General features: G+C 41.7%; 1 protein-coding gene across 1 annotated transcript; it reads left to right on the top strand.

The window, feature by feature from the left end:
• Positions 1-7,576: 7,576 nt before the first annotated feature.
• On the top strand, positions 7,577-9,096 carry LOC104228630 (cytosolic sulfotransferase 15). Its single transcript, XM_009781114.2, has one exon. The coding sequence runs from the start codon at positions 7,602-7,604 to the stop codon at positions 8,634-8,636; it is 1,035 nt and encodes a 344-aa protein (XP_009779416.1). The 5' UTR covers positions 7,577-7,601; the 3' UTR covers positions 8,637-9,096.
• Positions 9,097-10,197: the final 1,101 nt, after the last annotated feature.

The following is a 10,197-nucleotide window of genomic DNA, read 5'->3' as shown; positions in this document are numbered from 1 at the left end:
GACTCAACTTGAATTCGGACATTTTTGAGGCTGAACAGACTTTATTCGAAGTATTCTCAGTTGAGAATACCTCGATTAAAGTCTCTTAGACCTCAATCCTTCACTCGAATCGGAAAAATTCCAAGATTGGAAAATTTTTAGGGTTTCAGGTTCTTGGATCTTAAATCCGAACATTTCCGGGCAGATTCGAAGGGAACCAAAGATGACACAAGGGTGAGGGAAGCCTAGGGGTCATTTGGTGTTAATTTGAAAGGAATCTGAGTAAGTTCATTTTTGATTCGAACCTTCAAAAGAAGATTCGAAGAGTTCTGAAGGGATTCGAACCAAACCAACACTAGATCCATAGCTAGGGTATCTAGGGGAAGCTGTGGTGTTATTTTGGAGGTCATTGGAAAGGGTTGAGTTTTCAGACCAACCTTCGATTTAATATTCGAAGAGTTGGGGTCTGATTCGAAGGAAACTAAGGTCAGATTTGTGTAGAGGATGTTCAGGGGGTTCTAGGGTGTTATTTTGGTGACCGGCGGCGTTGATGCCGCCGGGTTTCAGGCGGTGGGATTCTAGGGCGGTTAGGGTTAGGAGTGGGGTTTGGGGACGATGATGAACAGTGAGAGGAGGGGGGGTGTTTAGTTCGGGGCCGGGGTAAGGGCTTGAGACTTATATAGGGGTGGGGTGGATTGATCTCATCCGTTGGATCAATTAAGATGCACGGTTGAGATCAATTCATTTAACCAAACGACATCGTTTGGTTTGAGTTGGGGAAAAGGGTCAGCCCGGGGTGATATGGATCGGGTTTTGGGTGAATTCCTGAGGCCGTTGGATCAAGATAGATGAACGGTTCAGATCTGACAGTGTAAAACGTCGTCGTTTCGTTTAAGCAATGGCTGAACTGGACCGTTTGATTGAAACGAATCAAAGGCCCAGATTTGAAGTGCCCATACGGCGTCGTTTGGATTTGGTTGTATTGGACCGGTACCTGGGCTGCCTGGATTGGGCTGAGGGAGGGGTTAACTTGATTTGGGCCTGGATTTTAATCCAGGGCCGATTTTGTATATATATATATAATAAAATCCTAATCAAAAAATAAAAACAAAAATTATCATTACAATAATATTAACTATAAAATAATTTTAACTTCACAAAAATATATTAATTACTCTATAACAATTATTTAACACATAGACAAAACATCAATCACACAGTGGAATATTTAAAATAGAACTATTGCATATTTTTTGTGATTTTATTTAAATTATCTTTTAAATGAATAATTAAATCCTATATGCATGCAACATGTATTTTATTTTATTTTTATTTTATTATGACAAAGTAACCATTTACGGACATAACACAAATATTTAACACCACGCAAATTCAAAAATTACATAGTAAAAGAAATTTATTTTATGTTTTGATTTATTTTGGAGTAGTTTTCATTAAGGCAAAAATCACGTGCTCACAATATCGACAGGAAGGAACACTCCTACAAGATAAAAAAAGAAGCCAAAAAGCTTCGAATACAGGCGGCCAGATACAGTCTCATAAGCCACGACCTTTACAAAAGGACATTCGGGCCCGTTGGCCAAAGGCCTCAGACCCAATTAGACAAGGAGAGTGCTCGAAGAGGTACATGAAGGTGACTGTGGCGCCCATACCGGTAACCAAGCCCTCGTCAGGTGTCTTATTCATGCAGGATACTACTAGCCCACTATGAAAATAGAGGCCGCAGAGTACGTCAAGAGGTGCGGGCAATGCCAAAAATACGCCCCTATGGTACACCATGCAGGGGAACTCCTGCACTCCGTCACCTCCGCGTGGCCATTCATAAAATAGGGGATGGATATCGTCGGGCCCCTCCTAGTTGGGCGAGGTAAGGTACGCTTCCTTTTGGTTTTAACTGACTATTTTTCCAAATGGGTGGAAGCAGGTGCGTTCGCTCAAATACGCGAACAAGAAGTCATCACGTTCATCTGGAAAAACATCATATGCCGCTTCGACATCCCTAAAGAAATTAGTTGAGACAAAGGACCCTAGTTTTTCGGAAAAAAGACGACTAAGTTCTTCGAAAAATAGCACATCAAGCGGATACTCTCCACGCCATATCATCCTGCCGGCAACGATCAAGCGAAATCCTCCAATAAAACAATATTGAACATGTTAAATAAAAATCTTGAAGACGCCAAAGGGATATGGCCGGAACTACTACCAAAGGTGCTATGGGCCTACCACACAACGCCAAAAACCAGCACAAGAGAGACGCCGTATTCACTCGTCTACGACATCGATGCAGTCATACCCATTGAGGTCGAGGAACCTAGCCTGAGGTACTCCAATGAGAGTGGATCAAGCAACGACGAAAGCAGGTTACAAGACCTGAATGAGGTCGAAGAGCGAAGGTATATGGCACACATAAGAATGGTGGCCCAAAAACAACAAGTAGAAAGGTACTACAACAAGAAGGCCAAAGTATGGCCACTCAGAGTTGGGGACTACGTGCTAAAGTCCAAAACGCAAGCAGCAAAGGACCCGAATGAAGGGAAACCGGGAACAAATTGGGATGGGCCGTACAAAATCACAGCAACAACAAATAAAGAAGCATTCCAGCTAGAAACAATGGAAGGAAAGCTATTGAAAAATAATTGGAATGTCGCCCACCTCAAATACTTCCACTTCTAAAAAAAAACATTGCCCGAGTCGTACTCTTTTTCCCTCGCCCGGGTTTTGTCCCAATCGGGTTTTCTCGGGGAGGTTTTTAATGAGGCGACGAGGGGGACGTCTCGAGGTTCAAAGTATTGTTCATTGCCCCGCCTACCGACTCTGTCTCCAGGCTGAGCAATGAAGGGACTAGGTATAATCTCCATTATATGCACAAAGTCGACATGTATATCCGATATATGAATAAAATCACTCCATTATGTGTACGAAAGCAACACGTATCTCCAATATATAAATGAAACTAGCATCCACGACACTCCAACAAATAGAATATAATGCCACCCTCATGACGGGATCTTACTTCGGCGCCAGCTCGAAAGTAACATCCCAATGGCTAAGGACATCGACAAAAAACGAGTTCGACATCATTCGAACCACGACGGGATCTTACTTCAGCGCCAGCTCGAAAGTAACATCCCAATGGCTAAGGCCATCAATGAAAAATGAGTTCGACATCATTCGAACCACGACGAGATCTTACTTCAGTGCTAGCTCAAAAGTAACATCCCAATGGCTAAGGCCATTGACGAAAAATGAGTTCGACATCATTCGAACCACGACGGGATCTTACTTCAGTGCCAGCTCAAAAGTAACATCCCAATGGCTAAGCCCATCGACGAAAAACGAGTTCGACATCCTTCGAACCACGACGGGATCTTACTTCGGTGCCAGCTCAAAAGTAACATCCCAATGGCTAAGGCCATCGACATAAAAATGAGTTCGACATCTCTCGAACTACAACGGGATACTACTTAGACGCCAACTCGAAAGCGATATACATACGCTAAGGCCGTTGCCAACAAAAAGAGTTCAACTAAACTCAATACAATAAGTTTAGCATTTCAACAAAGCGTCAAAGCGACGTAACCACGACAGAAGTCGTCCAAAAAATCAATTAAATAAATAAAACGACTCAGAGATGTACGACCAAAACGACCTCCATCCACAGCAAATATGTTACAAATATTTGTCTTTACAAAGGGCTCAAAGACACCCTTACAAAAATTGCAAAGCAAAATACACATCATTCCCGGTGGCATACACGTCTTCATACCAAGAGTCGGAGGCGAGTCTGTTAGTATCATTAGAATTGATATCACCATTGTCAGACGTAAGAGGGTCATACCTGCATGCCTCATGAGCCGCATGAACCTTGACATGTACATCCCAAAGCTCTGCTTCAGACGCCCTCCCATCAACATGAAGATCCTTGTACACATCGAGCTAAGCCTCAGCGTGAACCCACAACTCATATAGACGTCGAGGCACGACGGGGTTAGTTGAAGCATAAGATGAAGAAGGTTGTGACTGTTGTCGTACATCCTCTACTTTCAAAGAATCCATTTGCTTGTTCAATACGGGCAGTTCCGCCTCTAACCCTTGAACACGCCCCTCAAGCCCCCCTATCTTAAGTGTGGATGCCTCCTTCTCATTGGTCCACTCTGACCTAAAAACACGGAGGGCATTTTCCAAGACTGCCGCCTTAGAGATAGCAGTCGCCAATCTATCGGCACTCATGCCCAGCTCACCTTTAAGCTCATTGATCTCTGCCGTCTTCATATCCAGTTCGGCAGTCAAATTGGCCACCCTGGCTTGGAGGTCGGCATTCTCGGTCATTACCCCCTACTTAGCTCAAGCTCATCTTCCTTCACTTGAGGGATGCCTCGAACTCACTGTTACGGGCGATGGCCTTCATGAGGTCCTCATCTCACTCCCTCAGCTCCTCGGCCTTACGCGCCAATTGATCCTCCCTCTATTTAAGCCCTTCGCGGAACAGTTGGAAGTCATGATCCTGAGTGTAGATGTCGGCCATCGCACGATGCTTGGTGCGATATTCTTGATATTTAGAAGATATTTTTCCATAAATGGCCATCCTTTTACTTTCTCGGTGCTCGCAATCGATCTCTATGATAAAGGTCTGGCACAAAAAAGGGTGAAGTTAAAATAAAAGGACAGGCCAAAAACAATAACACAAGCCCAATGACGAAATGAAAAGAAAGATATCTACCCGCAAGGCCATGCCAGAGACACTCCGAGACTACTCTATATCACTCATCACTTTAAGTGCCTCGATCTCAGGGGCAGCACATAAAGGAGCTAAAGCAGACGCCATCCGATCACGGTCCGACAATAAGTTGTAGTCCCCAAGGACAACGATATGTTAATTAGACCCCTCCACTCTGACCTCTACATGAGTGTGACGCTCCAAAAACTCACGAACATTCCCCGGGTCGACATCCGAGCTCGAGACTTCGCCCTCGATGCGTGGGCCCCCTCTGACATTGGACGATGTGCCACCCTCAGCGGAGCACACGGAACTACCTCCTTGGTAAACCCCTTCTGTTTAGGGAGACCTCCTTGCCCAGATGGTGCCGGCTATAAACGCGGGCACAGGTGCCGTCTGCGACGTACCCATCCTATTCTTACCAGTATCAGCGGCCACGCCCTTCCCAAGCTTCGCCCTCCTCCTTTTCCTCGATAACAATTCATCCCCATTAGGGGACTCGTCCACAAGGTGATGGACCAGTAAGGAAGAGGTTCCTTCCCTCACGACCATATCGCGAGAAGAATATCCCACCTGTATTGGTTGAGTACGACCCTCTCGGACGGACTCACTCAGAGTAAATTGCATTCATGCAGCAGCGACGGCCTGTCAAAATACAGCGACTGGGCCCTACGCCTAGAAGTGCCACGACATGTCGTCACAGAAAGCCATATCAGTAGATACGATGACCAATGACCAAATAACGGCATAGATCAAGACACTTACCAGAAGAAACTTTCGGCCCATAGCATTTCACAAAAGCGGGCCAATCTCGAGTCTCCGCTGCATGGGGCAGCAAATGGGCTACCCAATCCCTTATACCTGCAATAGGGCAGGGCGGGCGCCCCAAAGCTGCAAATGAGAAGCAAGTAAACACTAAGGTGAATAAAGAATAAAAGAAAGAACAAAAAAGTAGCAACACTTACGATTCTCGTTCCACTACTCCGGGAATCTAGCGGGGTGAGACATGATGTGTTCAGTTCTGACGAAGAAGTACTTATACCAAAATTTGTGACTCTTTCGGTCATCGGTTCTGACCACCAATCCTTTTGTCTCATGATGCCTCTGATGTACCATAGTACCCTTATGAAAGCTGGGTGAAAACAAGTGTAGAAGATGGTGAACAATAACCTCGCACCCCGCCAACTCCCCATATTTTGTCAACAACAGGAGTATTTTGAGCGTGTACGGGGAAAGTTGTGCCAGGAAAACTTGATAGAATCGACAGAATTATTCTGCTAATGGGAGAAGGGGGAAGTAATTGACCAATCATAAAGGGGTACTCATAGAAGGCACAGTACCCGGGCCTATGGACTTCCACGAAGTCCCCTCCCGCTGGAACCATCTCAATATGAGCGGGAATGCTATATTTTGCACAGAGAGCATCGATATGGACTTGCTCAGTTTCAGAGAGTACGGAGGCTGGAACAGGAGGAGGGTCTTTAAGGAAATCGCTTCGAGACGAAAGGTGTCTCGGCAGCAACTCCTCTATAATGGGAAAGTTGTCCCCTTCCTCCACCATCGTGTCCTCACTGCTGGTATGGGGCACCACGGACAACGGTATAGGGTCAAAAATCCCCTCACGAGATCGATGTGATCTAGGCATATCCATGGCGGTGAATGTGTTAATAGAACAGAAAAAGCCAAGGACGGCAAACGGAGAGAAAGCAAAGAGAATTGCTAGAGCAAAAGCAGGAGAGAAGGTAAGGAATAACCAAAGAAGAAATGGCGAAGAGTTTTTGAAAATACAAACCCTCCATCTATTTATAGGATTGGGTGGCGCCAGAATTGAAGTAGAAGGCTACAGAATGGCACCAAAATCGAAGCGACAAGCTCTTAGCCCCTGTCTCGAAAACACGCATAATGATGACGCACGTGGAGGTGACGTCATTTCCCGATAAGATACACCATCCATGGTCTCGTTAAGCACGCTAACCTTCTATTGTTGGCCAAGTCATGACGTTTCGTGAAATCAAATTTCTCTACACTTGTGGGTGGTGTCCGCTCATCAAGGATGCTTCAAGTCGCAACCTCAACAAGCGGAGGGACTAACTGTATGGATCCAAATTTGGTCGACCACGGCTATTGTCAAATACGACAAAAGATGAGGTATTCACAGCATGACGTCCTGTGGAGGACGACGACGACCGACAACAGATGATGGACGTATGACTTTTGTAGTAGTATCGGCCTAACATAGTGCATTAGGAATATACTTTCGAAATTCCCTATGGTATGTCTCCTAGGGTTCAGAACGGGGTTGTCCCTTATATATATATAGGAAGGAAGTAACCTTGTAAGGCAGAAACTTTTTCGACTAAGAACTTCCTTTGTAATATTCACTCGATATTGGTGGTGATCATTTTTTCACATTTAATCTTTCTGTTCCACGAGATCAGTAGATTCTATTTACCTTGTTCATCCCTCATTTATCTCTCATTCTGGAGTTTATTATGCTTGGCTGAGATTTATCCTTTTATCTTCTTTAATTGATTTAACCAAAAAGAATTCAATATCTTTTGAGTTAAATAATACTATTTGTTGCAATTTTAGTGAATCTTACACATAAATTTATACTCAATATTTAAAATTATAGGTTCAACTTATCCCGTATCTACATAGCAACTAGCAACCCACCATTACACGAAGGCGAGATACACGTTTTACTATTCGGGTTTGCGTATTAAAAGTTGTTTTGCTTTGAATATTGCGAATTAGATCTCCCATGTTTTTCATGGGTATAAAGTTGAGAAATAAGACCGAGACCATTTCACTACTAGTATATATATAGCTCTAGTTTCTCATGCAAATCATATCCTTGCCCTCGATAACTTAGCTAGCTAAAATGACTATTACAAATTTCCTCAAAAGCCAATCCAAAAGTGAACAACCACAAGAAACTCTAACTGACGATCTTGATGAGTTTTTCAATTCTCTTCCCAAAGAAAAAGGGTGGAGAACACCCAATCTTTTCCTATTCCAAAACTTTTGGTGTCAACCCAAAGAAATCCGAGCCATAATTTCGACACAAAAACACTTTAAAGCTCAAGACAACGACCTAATTCTCGCGTCCATACCAAAATCTGGCACTACATGGCTAAAAGCACTCACTTTCTCCATTGTAAACCGCAACAAATTCAACGTCCAACAAAAGAATATTAATCACCCTTTACTCACTCATAATCCTCACGAACTTGTCCCATTTCTTGAATACAAACTTTACGCTGATTTTAATTCCCTTCCTGATCTCTCTCTTTTACCTTCTCCACGCCTTGTTGCTACTCACGTCCCTTTTGGGGCATTACCAAATTCAGTTAAGACCTCAAAATGCAAAATTGTTTACATTTGTCGGAACCCTTTTGACGCCTTTGTTTCAGTTTGGCATTACCTAGTCAAAATTAGACCTGAATCTTTAGGTCCTTTTACTCTTGAGGAAGCCTTTGATTTGTACTGTAGGGGAGTTATAGGGTTTGGTCCTTATTGGGAACATATGTTGGGGTACTGGAGAGAAAGTTTAGAAAATCCAAATAAGGTCTTGTTTTTAAAATATGAGGATATGAAATTGGATGTGTGTAATCAATTGAAGAGATTAGCTGATTTCTTGGGATTTCCTTTTACAAAGGAGGAGGAAAAGGGAGGAATTATAAAAGATGTGTCATCTCTTTGTAGTTTTCAGAACTTGAGGGATTTACAAGTAAATAAGAAAGGTAAAGGGGCCATTTCAGATTTTGAAAACAGGAATTTGTTTAGGAAAGGTGAGATTGGGGATTGGGTCAATTATTTTACACCTTCCATGTTTGAGAGGCTTTCTAAAGTTATGGAAGAGAAATTAGGAGGGTCAGGGCTTACTTTCAGTCTGTTAAGTCAAGAAACTAAGTAGGGCATTTGGATATAAAAATTAAAATTTTCGAAAAAAATAATATTTGTAGTTAAGTTGAAAAATGATATTCAGAATTTAAAATTATGTTTGGACTTGTATTTTATTTGAAAAAATGTTGTAGTTTTGTGAGTAGGAAAAAAGTCTTGAAATTTTTTTCAGTCTTTGAAAAACTTATTTTCAATAAAGAATTTCATGGACAAACATGTTTTTGAAATAAATGTCCGAAAAAAAGAAGAAGAAAATTACGAACAAACGACGCCTAAAAGTTTATACTACGGAATAGAATTCTTCCTCCAAATGCCCTTGGGGCCAGTTTGATTAAATTATGCAGGGGATAACATGGATTGTAATTTAGGGATAGTATTGCAATAGTACATTGATTATAGTACATGAATTAGTATAGGAATATTATTTCTTGGACGATGTATAATTTAAAGGAAAATTATGTGGTTTTGTTCTCTCTCTTTTTTCCCCTTTTTTTAATCAATATGTGGCTTGTTTAATTTTTTTTATAAAAAGATTGTTGAATACATGAGTTTTGAAAAATTTAGTTGCTTAAACTCATGCATTACCGATCTTGTATTCTTATTCAATCTTGTATAAATAATACATAGATACCTACATAAGTCATGTATGTATTTACTTAGGCGGGCAACAAAAATGACAGCTAAACCGTATACGAGTAATAATGAATTTTATGTTAGTGTAAACATACAACCGAACAAGAACTTTATGTATGTTTTAGGGAAAATGTATAGATATCTTCCTGAACTTTGACCAATTTCCAGTTACATACCCCTTGCCACGAACCAAAAGATTGTAACTTCTATTATACTTCTGAAGTTAACTATTTAATGCGCTATTCTTGACTTAATTTTTAAAAACACGAAATGTGTTACACAGCACTCAAAGGTAACAAAAAATGGAGAATGATAAAATTTAAAACAAGAACTTAAACGTACAATTTCTACATAAATTTAGGAACAAGATTGTACACAAATTGTAATAAGAAAACAGAATTCAAAACAAGAAGTACTATATATACTATTTAATTTAAACCTACACCTTTGCAACAACATCATCTCTGATAATAAGCCAAGGGTACTAATTGGGCAAGAGGAATATTACTAGGCATAGTCGAAGTTGGACCGACAGATGGAGAATTAGCTGGAGAGTTCCTACAAATTGGACAAGTCCCACTCTTCCGCAACCATTCGTCAACACAATCTACATGAAAACAGTGTCGACATTCCGGTATACAACGAACCAAATCTTTCGCACAATACTCACACAAGCAAATAGCGCATAGATTTGTATTAATTGGACTGGGCAATCTCTTGCTTTCACCTAAAACCACTTTGGGAAATGACTCTATAACGGGCTGATCCAATCCTAGGAAGTAACTATATATAGCCCCATTGGAAGATGCAGGTGTGAAGTCTTCAGTGTTAGAAGAAGCAGCTAATTTGAGACGAAGACAAGCGTAGGAAGCAAACATGATAAGAGAAATGAGTATCAAAATGCCAATGATAATGGCCATACCATATCTGAGGCTAATTAC

The sequence above is a fragment of the Nicotiana sylvestris genome, chromosome 1, assembly GCF_000393655.2.
Source record: "Nicotiana sylvestris chromosome 1, ASM39365v2, whole genome shotgun sequence".
Classification (NCBI taxonomy): Eukaryota; Viridiplantae; Streptophyta; class Magnoliopsida; order Solanales; family Solanaceae; genus Nicotiana; species Nicotiana sylvestris.
The sequence above is the reverse complement of the archived record's forward strand: the minus strand, read 5'-3'. Positions and strand labels throughout refer to the sequence as shown.